Here is a 17,826-nt window from a genome sequence, read left to right as displayed (position 1 = left end):
ATTCAACATATTTGATTAAAGGTTAATCTATGTCAAAATTTGGTTACCATGATGACATAACCCTATGGTTTAAATTTCCACTCAAAACAACAGTTTTTTGTTGACTTTCTTTGGATGACTTGTCACAATACGTTGAGAAATTACATTGAAACAACGTTGATTCAAACAGATTGTGCCCAGTGGGAGGTGGCAACTATACTGTTTCATAATTTCAGTTCGGGGACATGTGTCTTCAATTCTAAGATGCAACATCTCTAGAATGCCCATGCTGATAGTGGAATGTTTGTGCGTGGTGAAGAAAAGACAAAAGGCCTTAGTGTCTAGTATACTTTAATGTGTTTGTATAACTAGACTAGAACATCCCGAAAAGATGGGGTAGGAGGATGAGGCTTCGTTGGCCACAGTTTGCATTATTGACAGCCGTAAGGTGAAACAAACAGAGAGCTGGGGTTTCAGAAAGGGTGGCAAGGCCATTATGTGGGTTCCAACATCAAAACACTGACATGCTTCCTCCAACTGTGGAGCAGCTGTGTTATCCCACCCCTCCACTGCTCTGCTTCACTGGTTCCCAGGCTAGCCCTCAGAGGCCTTCAAATAGACTACATGGATACGTTCTTTTCTTCAGGTAAAGACGAAACATATGCAAGTTGACAAACATAAAGCTGTTTAGCATTGTTTTTTCTACACAATTAAAAAGTAAAAAGACTAGATCCACAGGTAGCTGGTTGCAGCTTCATTGGGGAGGAAACGCTCGTAGTAACGGCTGGAACGGAATAATATCCAACACATGGTTTCCATGTTGTTGATACCATCCCTGTCACTCCATCCCTGTCACTCCATCCCTGTCACTCCATTCCTGTCACTCCATCCCTGTCACTCCATCCCTGTCACTCCATTCCTGTCACTCCATTCCTGTCACTCCATTCCTGTCACTCCATTCCTGTCACTCCATTCCTGTCACTCCATTCCAGTCATTATTTTGAGCCGTCCTCCCCTCAGCAACCCTTCTGTGGGAGATTCAGACAACATATTGATGCAGGCCTGTGTCCCCTCAGAGGGTTAGGCACCATACATCACAGGAGGTTGCTGGCACCTTAATTGGGGAGAACGGGCTTGTTTTAATGTCTGGGCAGAATATCTGGAATAGTATCAACTACATCAAACACATGGTTTCCCCATGGTTTCCACATGGTTTCCACATGGTTTCCATGTGTTTGAAGCCATTCCATCCAGTCCGTTGCGGCCACTATTATGAGACGTTCTACCCTCACCAGTCCACACTGCCATACATGTAAGGTAGATGGGATGTAGAGGGGCAAACCCATCCATGTCATTTTATGGACAGAAAAGAGCAGACGCTCTGAGCTGCCTGATCAGGGCCAGTGTCTATTGTCCGCAAAGAGGGGCAAACACAGCACGGTCATGGCAGTACACTAAGAGAATGATTGTTCTCATCATGGACTAGAGTCTATGCTTTGAGAATGCATGCACGATACTGACAGCATTCAAGCTAAGATAAAAAACACACAGCTCAACCTACTCTTGCATTTCAGACCACAGGAACTCATTCAGAATGGATCCAAGCCTACATACATTTTGATAAACTCCAGAATGTACAACCAAACACAAAACCCACCACACAACTCATGTCTTCGCCACAACAGCAGTTTAGATTGTAACTACCTGCACGGTCTGATTAGTGACGGAACAGCGAACACCCGTAAATTCACATCTCTATTTTTTACAAAACAGAAGGCATTGCTTCATTGCTTCATTTATTGCTATTCTGGTCTCAAGACCTGTCACAATAAGGTATGTGTGAATTGCCAGAACTCTGTGTATGAGACAAATTAGACAGACATCAATCATTAAAGTCATTCAAGTGCTTTGAGAAATTATTTGCCATTCTCCTCAGACGTATCTAATGGTGCTTATCTCCTAACATTAGTAGCATGGGGTAAGTGGTGGGGATGGGATTGGACGGACAGCTTATTTGAGTTTCTCATCGGGGGCAGGGATCTTTTCCAGGCTGGGCTCCATGCCCCAGATCTCTCGGGCGTACTGGGCAATGGTGCGGTCACTGGAGAATTTACCACAGCCCGCAATGTTATGGATCACCATCTTGGTCCATTCCTTGGGATTCTGTTAGTAGAGAGAGACGGAGGGACAGACAGGAGGGAAGGAAAGATTGTTGAGATCACACTGCATAAAGTGAAATCTAAGCAAGCCTAAATATCTTATATTGAGTGATAATTCACTTAAGTTGAGTGTGCTTTTCTTGTTTTTTCTTAGCAACCTAAAAAAGGCTTAATACGAGTAATTTATCTTCTTTCAAGATATTTTACCTTTTTCGTCTTATTAAGATAAAATATCTTGAAAAATGTCTTGAAATAAGAAAAATTCTCACCTAATATAAGATATTTAGGCTTGCTTAGAGTTCACTTTTTGCAGTGCAATATTTGAGAAGGTATGGACAGATACCTTAACTAGGTGACCTAGGACCTATGCTGTTTAGCCATAACACTGACCTTGTACAGTTGGTTGACCTTGTCCTGGCATTTGATGTAGGCTTCGTAGTCAGCAAACACCTTGAACCTGTGCATAAAACATTAGATATGAATAAATACAAGAACATACATTTCAGGTGCATCTGCACACATAAAGCCTTCCCTTTTGATTGGTGGGGTATAAAAAATATATTTACAGTACCAATCAAAAGGTTGGACACACCTACTCATGCAAGGGTTTTTCTTTGTTTCTGCATTGTAGAATAATAGTGAAGACATCAAAACTATGAAATAACACATGAAATCATCTCTTTTCTATCTTGTAATGTTAAATACAACAACTTGCCTATCAAACTAGATAATTTCTCCTCAACTCATAAATCTTGAAAAAAGTCCCCTCTCTACCCTTCTGCCACTGACGCAGTGAGTTGCTATGCTCATCCTCGTTGCCTGTGCGAGCCACCTAGTAGCGAATTTAAAAAATACCACCCGTAGGTTACTTTGGGGTTGCTAGCATGTGTTCTATCTCACGGTCAGGGCCAGGGAAGGGGCAACTGCAGCTAGACTGTTTGTCAGAGTAGAAAAAATTCAAATAAGTAAGGACTAGTGTGCTTGTTTTGATAGCATAGCCTAGTTAACTAGCTAATTCATCTGGCCTGTATTACTGATGATCAGCTAGTATAGCCCACCCCAACAGGGGCAAAGATGCTTAACTCCCTTTCATCTGTGGTTCTAGCTTGCTACTTCTACAATGTGTGATGAGTGAGTGTGCCCTTTAAAAAAAAACGGTGAGCACCTACCCCACCAAAGGTCATTGCATGGCCCTCTGTGTGAGTGTGAGCAAGTGTGAGTGAGCGTGTGTGTTGATGTGATTACCTGTCGTGGTGCATCAGCAGGTCCACAAGTTCCTTGAAGAGGTCAGGCTGCTTGGGACTGAAGAAGCCGCCAGCAATCTGGTCCATGGCCTGCTTCAGCTCGGGAATACGGTTGTAGTACTCAGAGGCATGGTATCTGTTCAAGACAAAGGCAGTGTTTATATCTCGCTTTTCAGAAGGACACTCTCTCCAGTTTGGTTTTGTCTCTCTATTATCTTAAACAGAAAAACATGTGTTATCTTAAACGTTGAGATACAAGGGAGACCTGGCCAGTCAGTATGTCTGCCCTGTCACTTGTCTATCTCCCTCTGACTTCACTGTCAACTCTGTATCCTGACTGGCACAGTCTCTGTATCCTGACTGGTACAACCTCTGTATCCTGACTGGTACAGCCTCTGTATCCTGACTGGCACAGCCTCTGTATCCTGACTGGTACAACCTCTGTATCATGACTGGTACAACCTCTGTATCCTGACTGGCACAGTCTCTGTATCCTGACTGGCACAGTCTCTGTATCCTGACTGGTACAGCCTCTGTATCCTGACTGGTACAGCCTCTGTATCCTGACTGGCACAGCCTCTGTATCCTGACTGGTACAGCCTCTGTATCATGACTGGTACAGCCTCTTGTATCCTGACTGGTACAGCCTCTGTATCCTGACTGGCACGGCCTCTGTATCCTGACTGGTACAGCCTCTTGTATTCTGACTGGTACGGCCTCTGTGTCCTGACTGGCACGGCCTCTGTATCCTGACTGGCACGGCCTCTGTATCCTGACTGGCACGGCCTCTGTATCCTGACTGGCACGGCCTCTGTATCCTGACTGGCACGGCCTCTTGTATCCTGACTGGTACAACCTCTGTATCCTGACTGGTACAGCCTCTTGTATCCTGACTGGTACAACCTCTGTATCCTGACTGGCACGGCCTCTTGTATCCTGACTGGTACAGCCTCTGTATCCTGACTGGTACAACCTCTGTATCCTGACTGGTACAACCTCTGTATCCTGACTGGCACAGCCTCTGTAACCCCCTTCTCCACTTACAGCACTCCCATTCCTGTGGATCAATTTCTCCTTACTTCCCTGTCCCTTACCCTAACCCAGTGTCCTCTCTGCCTTCCGATCCCCATGCTCACCCTTTGCCGGCGTCCATTGCGTCCACATCCTCCACTCTCATACCAAAGATGAAGAGGTTTTCCTCTCCGGCCTCCTCGGCCATCTCCACGTTGGCTCCATCCATGGTGCCGATGGTCAGAGCACCATTCAGCATGAACTTCATGTTACCAGTGCCAGAGGCCTCGGTGCCAGCTGTAGAGATCTGCTCAGACAGGTCGGCAGAGGGGATGGCTGGGAGGAGACAAGGAGGGTGAGCAAAACTATAAGCATAGGGATGCAGTACATGAAGAGTATGCGGTACAACAACAGATACCCATGGAGTTACAGGTTAGTCAGTCACCTTTCTCAGCCAGGGTGACTCTGTAGTTCTCCAGGAAGATGACTTTGAGGCGGTCGCCGACAACAGGGTCGTGGTTGACAACCTCACCGATAGCTGTGATGAGACGGATGATCATCTTGGCTGTGTGGTAGCCCGGTGCAGCCTGGGAGAAAAGCAGGGGGGAGAGGGCATTGCATAATAACAGTGAGTTGTGGATGAGAGGTATTGTTCTATATGTACTTCCTGTAACTACACGCTGGTGGCTGTGAAGGCTGAGGGGCACCAAACATACCTTTCCTCCGACCATGATGGTTCTTGGGGTCCAGTGCTTGTTGGGCTCCTTCTTGATACCTGATAAAGAGACAGAGGGGTATATAGTGAGTGAGTGAGTGAGTGAGTGAGTGAGTGAGTGAGTGAGTGCCAAAGTAGTACTAACGGTTGTAGTAGGTGATCATGTGCAGACAGTTGAGCAGCTGTCTCTTGTACTCGTGGATTCTTTTGACTTGGAAGTCAAACATGGACTGGGGGTTGATCTTGACCTTGTAGTGCTCTTCCAGGTGCACAGCGAACTTCAGCTTGTTCTCCTACATAAGGGGGGATATGATGGGGGCGTGGAGTTAACACAGACATACATATACTGTTACAGTATCTTAGTGAACACCAGAGGTGACAACTTAGTGAGACTCACCTGCTTGACTTTGGCGATGTCACGGATGAAAGCATCATCATTAATGAACTTCAACAGTCGCTTAAGCTGGTCAAGGTCACGGATAAACTCCTCTCCAATTTTCTGAGCAACGGGATGACATGAGAAATGTTAAGTGTGCAAGTATCCGCTTACTGATACTATAATCAAGAACAGAAACATCTATTTAACTACACTGATATTATAAATGATTCTATGAATGTAAGGATGAATATATATATTTCTTCATATAGACAAATGGCTACATCCAGTGAAAATCTCTCATTCTAAATGCTAACACTTTTGCAACAACCCCGCACCTCTGCGATGACCTCCGCCAAGCCGGGGTTGCACATAACCAGCCAGCGACGGGGGGTGATCCCATTGGTCTTGTTCTGAAACTTGTGTGGGTCCAACTCATAGAAGTCCTTGAACCTGCACATAGTAGCACAAACAATATCAAACTAGGTCACTTTAGCTCTTCAAACAAATCCAATCAAAAATGTGCACCCGTCACCAATGTTATCATAGTGTGTATGTGTTGCGTTTGTGCCGTTGAAATATGATGATTTCAATGTATTTGTGTTTGTGTAGGACACGTACAGAGTGGCGATGAGGATCTCAGAGTGGATGCGGGCCACGCCGTTGACAGCATGGGAACCAACAATACACAGATGAGCCATGTTGACTTTCTTGCATCCTCCCTCCTCAATCAGGGACATGCGGCGCATACGGTCGTGGTCTCCAGGGAACTTAGAGGCAACATACTGGAGGGACAGGTGAAACAAAGGTTTAGGTTTCCACAAGGTGGACATTAATATTCTCTAACAAAGTTGGATTTCAATAAAGTTAGCCTATAATAATACATCGTGGTACAATAGTTTCAGTTAGATAAAGCTTAAGGAACACTGATCTGTAATCATCACTTTCTGTATGGTAGGCTACCATTAGTTTTTGTGCCATCGGTCTCACGTACCTCCATGAAGCGATGGTTGATCTCGAAGATGATCTCCAGGTGACGGGGCAACAGGTGATGGAACAGGTCAATGGGCCAGCGCTCCAGGGCCTCAGGCAGCACGGTGTGGTTTGTGTAGGCACATGTACGGACACACACGTCCCAGGCCTGGACACACACAGGGACAGAGGTAAGATAATACCATTTATATAACTCATGGTTCATTTGACCCTCTCTAGACAGAAGTAGGATACATTAATGGTAGTCTTAGTAGTCCTAGCTTTACATTTGTTCTAAATCTTTATCTGTAGTGTGTTGCCAAGCCTACACATTCTACTATGCTGGTATTGTTTGCCCCCTGCTGGTATCATTATGAATTTAAGTATGTGTGTGTTGTAGTGGGGACAGTAACATTAGTCATACATTTTTCTCATGTTTTATTTGTATGTTTAGCTCATATAATATAATTTTAAAGTATGCATTAAGGTGTCTGTAATATAATACATGTGGCAAAAACACATGTAGACATTAATACATAGATTTATATAGCTTTTAAAATATTTGTTTACAATGGTGAGGGAGTTTCAAGATGGAGGCAAGGTGGCTTCAACACAGCACCCCCAATCAGTTATCTAGTGTATATATAAATCATTCCAGCTCCTCATTAACCAGGACCCTCATCAGCTTCCACTCACCTTGTCCCAACCCAGCTTCTCCTCATCAACCAGGACCCTCATCAGCTCAGGAATAGCCATGGCAGGGTGAGTGTCATTCAGCTGGATGGCAACCTGGATGTGAAAGACATCGAGTACATTGTTATTCTTTTTATTATATCACACATTCACACCAGAACAAGTCATCAATACAACTATACTTAAGCCAGTGACATGGAGACAGTTGCAGTCACATATATTGGCACTCTTGCACTTTACAATTGAGCAAAATGTTCAGTCTTCTCTTTTCAAAACAGGTTGAACGGTTATTTTTATTCTGCAGGCACCTGTAACTTACCACAGGTGAGATAAATGACACAATTGCAAAATTCATTTGAATTTTGAATAATTTAGTCCAGGCCATTTTTCGACTAGAAAAATACAAATGTCAGTTTTGATTCAAATTTTTGGGGTCCGGTGTCATTGCAAATCAAACAAATACGTTGTAAATGAAACAACAATTTCAACTTATTTTAAAAGAAAGAGAGCGAATCGTGCACAACTGTAAGTGACATGAAAACATATCAGTATAGGTTTGAATAACCAATAGTGGGTTCTCACTTTGTTTGGTAGCTCGGCAAAGTCTGTGCGGACGACCTCTCTGGAGCCAAACTTAGAGGCCTTGAAACGACGGACGACGTCCTGCAGAGTGGCGGCCACCACAAAGTACTCCTGCTTCAGACGCAGCTCCTTGCCCTCAAAGAACTGGGGAGAAAGACATGTAGTGGTGAATCCACACTGACCTGCACATCTGTCTGTCGCCATCTTGAATTCAACACAATTCACTTGTTTTCAAATTCCAGTCAATACCAGTCATTTTTTTTGGGGGGGGGAAGAAATACAGAATATAGATCAGACATGTTATAATATGTTCTATATCTAAAATATAATATCTACAGTATATTCGTAAAGTATTTGGACCCCTTGAATTTTCCACCTTTTGGTACATTAAAGCCTTATTATAATTGCTGAAATGTTTTTTTTCCCCTTTTCAATATACCCATCAATACCTTTAGAAATAGCACATTTACATAGACCTCCACACCCCCATCATATCCCTCCTCAGACCGTTTACGCAATACTTTGTTGAAGCACATTTGACAGTGATTACAGCCTTGAGTCTTCCTGGGTATGACACTACAAGCTTGGCACACCTGAATTTGAGGAGTTTCTCCCATTCTTCTCTGCAGATCCTCTTAAGCGTTGTCAGGTTGGAAGGGAAGCGTCGCTGCACATATATTTTCAGGGCTCTCCAGAGATGTTAGATCAGGTTCAAGTCCGGGCTCTGGCTGGGCCATTCAAGGACATTCAGAGACTCGTCCCAAAGCCACTCCTGCGTTTTCTTGGCTGTGCTAGGTTCGTTGTCCTGTTGGAAGGTTAACCTTCGCCCCAGTCTGAGGTCCTGAGCACTCTGGAGCAGGTTTTCATCAAGGATCTCTCTGTACTTTGCTCCGTTCATCTTTCCCTCAATCCTGACGAGTCTCCCAGTCCCTGCCGCAGAAAAACATCCCCACAGCATGATGCTGCCACCACCATGTTGGAGATGGTGCTGCGTTTCCTCCAGACGTGACGCTTGGCATTCAAGTCAAAGAGTTCAATTGTTTCTCATGGTCTGAGAGTCCTTTAGCGGGCTGTCATGTGCCTTTCACTGAGGAGTGGCTTCCATCTGGCCACTCTACCATAAAGGCCTGATTTGTGGAGTACTGCAGAGATGGTTGTCCTTCTGGAAGTTTCTCCCATCTCCACAGAGGAACTCTGGAGCTCTTTCAGAGTGACCATTGGGTTCTTGATCACCTCCCTGACCAAGGCCCTTGTCCCCCGATTGCTCAGTTTGGCGAGACGGCCAGCTCTAGGAGGAGTCTTGGTGATTCCAAACTTCTTCCATTTAAGAATGATGGAGGCCACTGTGTTCTTGGCGACCTTCAATGCTGCAGAATTGTTTTGGTACCCTTCCCCAGATCTGTGCCTCGACACAATCCTGTCTTGGAGCTCTATGGACAATTCCTTCAACCTCATGGCTTGGTTTTGCTTTGACATTCACTGTCAACTGTGGGACCTTATATAGACGGGTGTGTGCCTTTCCAAATAATGTCCAATCCACAGGTGGACTCCAATCAAGTTGTACAAACATCTCAAGGATGATCAATGGAAACAGGATGCACCTGAGATCCATTTCGAGTCTCATAGTAAAGGGTCTGAATAGTTATGTAAATAAGTTATCTGTTTTTTATTTTTAATAAGTGTGTAGCATTTTCTAAAAACCTGTTTTCGCTTTGTCATTATGGGGTATACATGTTTTTAATCTATTTTAGAATAAGGTTGTAACATAACAAAATGTGGAAAAGGGAAGGGGTCTGAATACTTTCTGAATGCACTGTACAGTATATACAGTATATAATCGCTGCACATGGATATTAGAGAGAAATCTATCCTTACATTATCATTGGGGTACAGCACGCGGGAAATGTTCTCACACAAGTTTCTGTCCAACACAGCCTGAATGTAGCCACCAACGTTGACTGTTGAGAAAGGGAAAAACACACCCTAAGGATAATGGTTCCCGGTGGCCAATTATGGCATGCTACATGAGTAGCCATGTTAGCCATTTTCAGATTTGACAAAATAAGCATATGAAATGGTGGAATGCAGCCAGTCAAGGTGAAAACAATTAGCCAAGCAAAGTGTAGACTTACAGTCTTTCAGGTTGAAGTCACACGGGGCCTTAGCAGACCACAGTCTCATGGTGTTGACAATGTTGTTCCTGTAGCCGGGAATAGGGGTGTCATATGGCAGAGCCAACACTACCTGTCAAAACAATTACAAGAGACTGAACTTAAAGAAACCTGCTAACAGAATCCATATTCATTGATGGTCCATTGGTGGCATCCAGTTGCCGTAGCAACACCTTGTTTTTCTCTCCCTTCTCACACACACACACACACACACACACACACACACACACACGTCTCCCTCCTATGCTCAATCACACCCCGTCCCCTGTCCTTTATTCACCTGAGTGTCAACCCATTTCACACCATCTGGTGTGTGCTCGGTCCTGCCATAGAACTTGACGGCGCGCATGTACTCAGGGCGGGCCTTCTCCCAGGGGTTTCCGTAACGCAACCAATCATCGGCCTCCTCAACCTGTCAATCATTGGGTTATACAACAAATGTAATATGTTCCTACTTGCACTGGCTTTGCTGATAACTACTTAATTGAGGGAAATTGTATTTTCTACAACTATGATATGTGGTTGTCTCAACTAGCGGTCTTAAGATGAATGCACTAACTGTAAGTTGCTCTGGATCTGCTAAATGACAAAAATTGAAATATAATACAGTCTGTCGGGCAACGTTGTTTCACAGTACTCCCCTTATGGTCTGAACATGATGGGGAAACCAAAGAGAAAGTTAAAAAGCATAGGAGTGTTTATAGGTTACCTGCCATCCATTGACAATCTTCTGGTTGAAGATGCCAAACTCATAGCGGATACCATAACCATAGGCAGCAAGGCCTAGAGAAGCCATTGAGTCCAGGAAGCATGCTGATGACCAGGGAAGGCTTAGGTTAGGGTTACACTGGCTAAATTAACTTATCATGTTCATTATCATGTTATATCGTTATTTTAATGTTTTGATCATTCTAGTATAATTCATACAATTGTCTAAGGCACACGAATGTCGCACTCTCTCTGTGAGAGGAAGTAGCTAGGCAACTGACCGGCAAGACGGCCAAGACCACCATTTCCCAGGCCAGCATCCTCTTCCATGTCCTCCAGCTCCTCCATGTCCAGACCCAGCTACAGAACAAAGGGGTTCAGGTCAAGTCAGGTTAAATTACAGCTCTGCGGCCATGACATTCAGTTGGAACAGGGGTAGATAATTTGACAAATAAATCCAAATGAATGAGGGGTAGAAGATGTAGTTATGTTACAGAAGGTGCAGTCAGTTTGACTGCAGTGGTGAGCCACAGCAATGAAAAAGCGATCTGTATGACTGTGAGCAATGCTCACCTGGTATATGGCCTCATCACAAGCGTTCTCCAGGGCCAGGTTCACCATAGTGTTCTGCAGGGTGCGACCCATATAAAACTCCAGGGAGATGTAGTACACACGCTGAGGACGAGATGATGGGGATAGAGTGAGAGAGAGATGAGAGTGGGATACCGTAGCAGAGCTAACATCCAGAGGAGAGACAATATTATGAGTACGGCCATCTTATTAAGTCTCTAACCCAATGATTCAGAGTCTGCTGTTTTAATAAGTGCATTGAATTATTTTAAGGACTGTTGAACACTTGGTGAACGACTGCATGGAAATCTGACACCTGAGCCTTACAGTAGTTTAGCCTTTGACATTTCACATGTTGTTCTCTTTTTGTTGGATAGGGAGGTCTGGAACACTCTCTGGCAGAGAGAGTAGAGGGGCGGGAGGGGAGAGGAGGGGACGGAGGGCAGAGAGGAGGGGGAGGAGGAGGGCAGAGAGGAGGGGGCGGAGGACAGAGAGGAGGGGGAGGGCAGAGAGGAGGGGGCAAAGGACAGAGAAGAGAGGTGATAGGTGCTACGGGAGACAGATTGCTGTTGGTGTTACATAACATTGGCATTTTGGCTCATGCAAAAATAGCTTCAGCTGGGGTTGTTGTAAAGGTTAGTCTATGTGTGATACTCATGAATAGTGAAAGAGATGTCTGAAAACATACTGTAGCTGTACCAGGGAGGGTACTGATGCACTAGAGTATCAAGTATGTAGAGGGCTAGTGTATCAAGTATGTTGAGGGCTGTGTATCAAGTCTAATAAATTACTTAATGTTGTACTCTGGGGGTACAGTGTATGAGTGAACCCTCCAAAAGAGGTGTAAATGTGCAGCTAAATGTGTACTAAACAAATATGAACATCTATCACAAAATTGGTAACAATGTGGTATGACAAGTATGATATGTTGGGTCAAGGCATCTCTTAAATATTATATTCTAACCACTGGGGGTGCTCTTGAGCCAAAGAGGGCCCCCTAAATGGTCAAAGATATTATCCAGAAATGAACTCATTCCACAGGGGAGACTATAAGGACACTGCTGACCTGCAAAATAACCATCTAAAACTGTCCCTGACCCTAACCCCGACCCTTACCCTTACCCTTACCCTTACCCTTACCCTGACCCTAACCCTTACCCTGACCCTGACCCTGACCCTTACCCTGACACTTACCCTAACCCTAAACCTGACCCTTACCTTGACACTTACCCTAACCCTTACCCTGACCCTTACCCTAACCCTGACACTTACCCTAACCCTAACCCTGACCCTTACCCTGACCCTGACCCTTACCCTAACCCTAACCCTTACCCTTACCCTAACAATGACCCTTGCCCTGACCCTAACCCTAACCCTTACCCCGACCCTGACCCTTACCCTAACCCTTACCCTTACCCTAACCCTAACCCTTACCCTTACCCTTACCCTCACCCTACCCCTGAACCTTACCCTAACCCTGATCCTTACTCTAACCCTGACACTTACCCTAACCCTGATCCTTACTCTAACCCTGACCCTTACCCTCACCCTGAGCCTAACCCTGACCCTTACCCTGACCCTTACAGTAACCTAATTTGAGCCAATTCTGAGGTTTAAATATAGGTTTTAGGTTTGCAGGTCAGGACTGTCCGTCTAGATATTTCCATTGCACAGTACAGTACGCAGCATACCTCCCCCATACCCATGAGAAAATGTTTTTTTAAATCCAAAACTAAAGAGTGTGTGGTTTCATTAGATGATTAATATATTATGATATCATATGTGTAAATGAACCAGTCAATACTCAATTAAACATGTGAATTAAAATGCACTCGTTGATGTTTCAATCATTCAGTCCCTTTCACTCCAATATTGATATCTGATTGAGTTTTTTTCTGTGTCAAGAAGATCTCTTTAAATCCTGTTCATCTTTACTGACTAGGTTTCACTGTCTGTAAGGATGTTTCATGAATAAGGTAGTTATGGAAGAGGCTGATTCACAACTACACAGAAGGCTCAGTCTGATAAAACTAATTAACTAGATCGAAGGCTCAGTCTGATAAAACTAATTAACTAGATCGAAGGCTCAGTCTGATAAAACAAATTAACTAGATCGAAGGCTCAGTCTGATAAAACTAATTAACTAGATCGAAGGCTCAGGCTGATAAAACTAATTAACTAGATCGAAGGCTCAGTCTGATAAAACTAATTAACTAGATCGAAGGCTCAGTCTGATAAAACTAATTAACTAGATCGAAGGCTCAGTCTGATAAAACTAATGAACTAGATCGAAGGCTCAGTCTGATAAAACTAATTAACTAGATCGAAGGCTCAGTCTGATAAAACTAATTAACTAGATCGAAGGCTCAGTCTGATAAAAACGAATCAATGAGTGTATGGAAACAACGTGTTCCCCTGCTCCTTTACACTCGTTGATGTCAACTGGCACCTCTGCTACTCCTACAGCTGTAGCCATATCAGCTCTAGGTTGAACTGGGTGAACTACATGTACGGGGGGAGAAGGTCACAGAGAGGTTTAGTATTACAGCACAACATCGGCAGATCATCACGCTGAGGAGCACTAGTGAATTGGAAATGTCATGGTGATAACGCTTGCATTAATGCAGCAATGCAACAGTTGGCAAAGAGAAGTAACCCAGGGTCAGAGACCCTCTGTGGACAGCGGCATGTTGCTGGGGGATGACTAGTAAAATACCCTTACAGTAGTGAATTATACAACCAGGCTTCAAATGTGTCATTTCACTCTGTGTTAAAAGTATACAGTATGCGTGATAAGAGTAAACAGTATGTGTGATAAGAGTATACAGTATGTGTGATAAGAGTATACAGTATGTGTGATAAGAGTATACAGTATGTGTGATAAGAGTAAACAGTATGCGTGATAAGAGTAAACAGTATGTGTGATAAGAGTAAACAGTATGTGTGATAAGAGTAAACAGTATGTGTGATAAGAGTAAACAGTATGTGTGATAAGAGTATACAGTATGTGTGATAAGAGTAAACAGTATGTGTGATAAGAGTAAACAGTATGTGTGATAAGAGTATACAGTATGTGTGATAAGAGTATACAGTATGTGTGATAAGAGTATACAGTATGTGTGATAAGAGTATACAGTATGTGTGATAAGAGTATACAGTATGTGTGATAAGAGTATACAGTATGTGTGATAAGAGTAAACAGTATGTGTGATAAGAGTATACAGTATGTGTGATAAGAGTAAACAGTATGTGTGATAAGAGTAAACAGTATGTGTGATAAGAGTATACAGTATGTGTGATAAGAGTATACAGTATGTGTGATAGGTATGATATTAAATTGCCTTGAAGCTCTTATGATCTTGTGCTCCGTTGGTAGAGCATGGCACTTGCAATACCAGGGTTGTGGGTTCAATTCCCATGTGGGATCAGTATGAAAAGAAAGTTTAAAAAATGTATGCACTCACTACTCTAAGTAGCTCTGGGTAAAATAATCTGACAACTACAATGTAAAAATATGATATTTTCAAACCATATGTCCTAAATTGCCTATTATCCTGCCCATAACACTGGCCACTGGAACGATGGGATTATCACCTGAGGTCGGATGCACACAATAATAAATTAATTAGTAAAATATTGGGTGGTATGACCAAGACCACTAGAATACAATATTACTATGTTATTTACTGTTCTCACAGTATGCCCATATATTTCCATTTTTTAACATGGAATGCTCTTCATGATAAATTACTAATGTTGTCTATTTTTCATTGGTAGATGTTACTGTGAAACTAAAGGGGACATTTGACATCCCATTCTATTCCATTTGTTTCTCTCTTTGTTTATATTAGTTTCTATCATATTAGTTTATATCATATTAGTTTCTATTATACTAGTTTATGCTATATTCGTTTATATTATATTAGTTGATATTCCATTTTATTTGTTCTATTCTATTCTGTGGATTTTAGGAGGCTACAGATGATATGAGCATTTGAACAGTGGAACTTACTTTGGGATCTTTCTCATAGTAGTACTGCTGGGTTCTGATCCACCTGCCCACCAAGTGGTCGCGCACGGTGTTGGCGAGAGCAAAGTAGTAATCCCGTTTGTTTGCCACATTTCTGTCCTTGACCAGTGTAAAATGGAGATGCCTGTTGAAAGCGACCTTCAGTTCTGCGACATTTTCCACACCAGCAAGACCTCTCACGGAGATCTGCTTCCTTTTATCGTGGTCTGAAAACGGTTTTGACATGATGCTCTACCCCTGGCTTCCTTGTTCCAATACAACTTCAGGTGCACGTCCAGCCAGTTCAGATACGACTACAGAAGCACCCACATGGATGGGTCATGATCACCTATTTATAAGAGTGATCATGAATATTAAGAAGAAGGCGGAGCATACTCAAAAGGAAAAGCCAATTGCTACTTGGTCCCCATGATTATATAGGAATATTTTCAAATATTTCACATCTTGCAGTCTAGAAACTAAATTAATTTGAATTGAATTGTCATGAAAAAAACTACTTTGAATAATACACATTGAATAACATTTCATAAATGGCAAAAGAGATAGTAAAAAAAATAAAGGTTTAGAAGTGTCTATGGATTTAGGCCTATCTGAGAGATAAGTTTAAATTGACTCATATTTAACCCCTTTTTTTGCCACCAAAGTACTTCCATACTTTTTAAACTTGTAGGATGCACACGAGTCTTGTGTGCATCCTAGAGCAAAACAACCGACATGTACGTGTTCCTAAGAGTGTCACCTTTCAATGGTGAGTACTACTGTACATATTAGTGTGTGGCCCAAACTGTTCGGGCGGTACAGACAGAAGCTGGCGGATTGGCGGTACCGACTTCAGACGAGTCCCATGACGCTTGTGGGTGTTGTAAATCTGTTCAGACACTACAGACGTTCTTATGAGAAGGCAGATTTTGGGAATGTCTCCTGGTCTGACAAACACAGCTGAAGCTCTGCCACCTTCTACCACAGATGAGGAAGGCCGACATCGGCAGACGCGGTGGATTCAGGTGTATTTTAATGGAGTAAAATAATGTTCTACTGGCATAAAATGTGCAATAGGAATGATCCTATGAATTTGTTCTACTAGTATGTGGCCAGACATCTATGTTTATTTCTCTCTACAACCACAGAGTTTCTAAACCCAGAGGCGAAACATCACCAGACTTCCGGAAACACTTGCGAAACAGACAAAGTTTTTAATGTCACGTGCACAAGTACAGTGAAATGCCTTTCTTGCAAGCTCTAAACCCAACAATGCAGTAATCAGTAACTATGTAATACTAAATATAACAAGTTAGAACAAAAACACACGAGATATAAAAATAAGAAATAAGAAGAACACGATGAAGTAAATCAGCATACTATATACACGGTCAGTTCCAGTACCATATTTACAATGTGCAGGAATATAAGGGTAAGGTGACTAGGCAACACAATATAAGACAAAACAGAGTAGCAGCAGCTTGTATGTGAGTGGGGGTGCGTGTGTGTAGAGTCACTTTAAATGTATGTGCATATCATTGTGAGTGAGCAGATGATGGAATGAGTGTTTGTGTGTGTGTTGGTGTGGCAGTGTGTGTGAGTGTGTAGGACCCTGTGAGTGTGCATAGAGACAGTGCAAAAATAATAATAAATTACAAGGGACAACTCAGATAGTACATGTAACTATTTTGTTAGCTATTTCGTTAGCTATTTTGTTAGCTATTTAGCAGTCTTACGTCATGGGAGATAGAAGCTGTTCAGGAGCCTGTTGGTGTCAGACTTGATGCACCGGAACTGCTTGCTGTGCAGAAGCAGACAGAACAGTGCCTCCGGGCCTTCCTTTCACACCACCTAATATAGAGGTTCTGGATCGCCGGGGTTTGGATGGTTGAGGTTTGGGGTTTGAGAGAAGTGAAAAATTCTTCATTAGTGGTTAATTTTATCGAAATGTAAAGGCACAACCTAGATTCAAGCCAATGTCTTAAATAGTAGTGGAACATGTTATTACTTGTGGAACGTGTTATTACATGTTATTACTCGCGGAAAATGTTATTACCCGTGGAACATGTTATTACTCATGGAACATGTTATTACTCGTGGAATGTGTTATTACATGTTATTACTCATGGAACATGTGATTACTCATGGAACATGTTATTACATGTTATTACTCATGGAACATGTTATTATATGTTATTACTCATGGAACATCTTATTACTCATGGAACATGTTATTACTCATGGGACATGTTATTACTCGTGGAATGTGTTATTACATGTTATTACTCATGGAACATGTTATTACTCGTGGAACGTGTTATTACATGTTATTACTCGCGGAACATGTTATTACTCGTGGAACATGTTATTACTCATGGAACATGTTATTACTCATGGAACATGTTATTACTCGTGGAACATGTTATTAATCATGGAACATGTTATTACTCATGGAACATGTTATTGATCATGGAACATGTTATTACTCATGGAACATGTTATTACTCGTGGAACATGTTATTACATGTTATTACTCATGGAACATGTTATTACTCGTGGAACATGTTATTACATGTTATTACTCATGGAACATGTTATTACTCGTGGAACGTGTTATTACATGTTATTACTCATGGA

At 42.7% G+C, this 17,826-nt stretch overlaps 1 protein-coding gene across 1 annotated transcript; it reads right to left on the bottom strand.

Annotated features, from left to right (window-relative positions):
• Positions 1 to 313: 313 nt before the first annotated feature.
• pygma (phosphorylase, glycogen, muscle A) lies at positions 314 to 15,514 on the bottom strand. Its single transcript, XM_024397790.2, has 20 exons — positions 15,193 to 15,514; positions 11,184 to 11,285; positions 10,892 to 10,970; positions 10,612 to 10,715; positions 10,183 to 10,314; positions 9,864 to 9,975; positions 9,607 to 9,689; positions 7,732 to 7,875; positions 7,153 to 7,245; positions 6,479 to 6,625; positions 6,106 to 6,269; positions 5,823 to 5,937; positions 5,506 to 5,607; positions 5,254 to 5,401; positions 5,110 to 5,168; positions 4,839 to 4,980; positions 4,519 to 4,729; positions 3,384 to 3,518; positions 2,529 to 2,595; positions 314 to 2,142 (listed from the first exon to the last, which is right to left on the bottom strand). Exons 1-20 carry the CDS (start codon positions 15,433 to 15,435, stop codon positions 1,990 to 1,992), a joined length of 2,535 nt encoding a protein of 844 aa, XP_024253558.1. The 5' UTR covers positions 15,436 to 15,514; the 3' UTR covers positions 314 to 1,989.
• Between the last annotated feature and the right edge of the window lie 2,312 nt (positions 15,515 to 17,826).

This window comes from Oncorhynchus tshawytscha, linkage group LG33 (genome assembly GCF_018296145.1).
Source record: "Oncorhynchus tshawytscha isolate Ot180627B linkage group LG33, Otsh_v2.0, whole genome shotgun sequence".
Classification (NCBI taxonomy): Eukaryota; Metazoa; Chordata; class Actinopteri; order Salmoniformes; family Salmonidae; genus Oncorhynchus; species Oncorhynchus tshawytscha.
Note: the sequence above shows the minus strand (reverse complement) of the source record. Positions and strands in the feature narration are given on the sequence as shown.

Coding starts and splice junctions, on each gene's coding strand:
- pygma (XM_024397790.2), bottom strand. CDS start 15,435: ATGTCAAAACCGTTTTCAGACCACGATAAAAGGAAGCAGATCTCCGTG. Junction 7,876..9,606: donor TGCTGTACCCCAATGATAAT/GTAAGGATAGAT, acceptor CTTTCTCCCCAG/TTCTTTGAGGGCAAGGAGCT. Junction 4,981..5,109: donor CCATCATGGTCGGAGGAAAG/GTATGTTTGGTG, acceptor CTTTTCTCCCAG/GCTGCACCGGGCTACCACAC.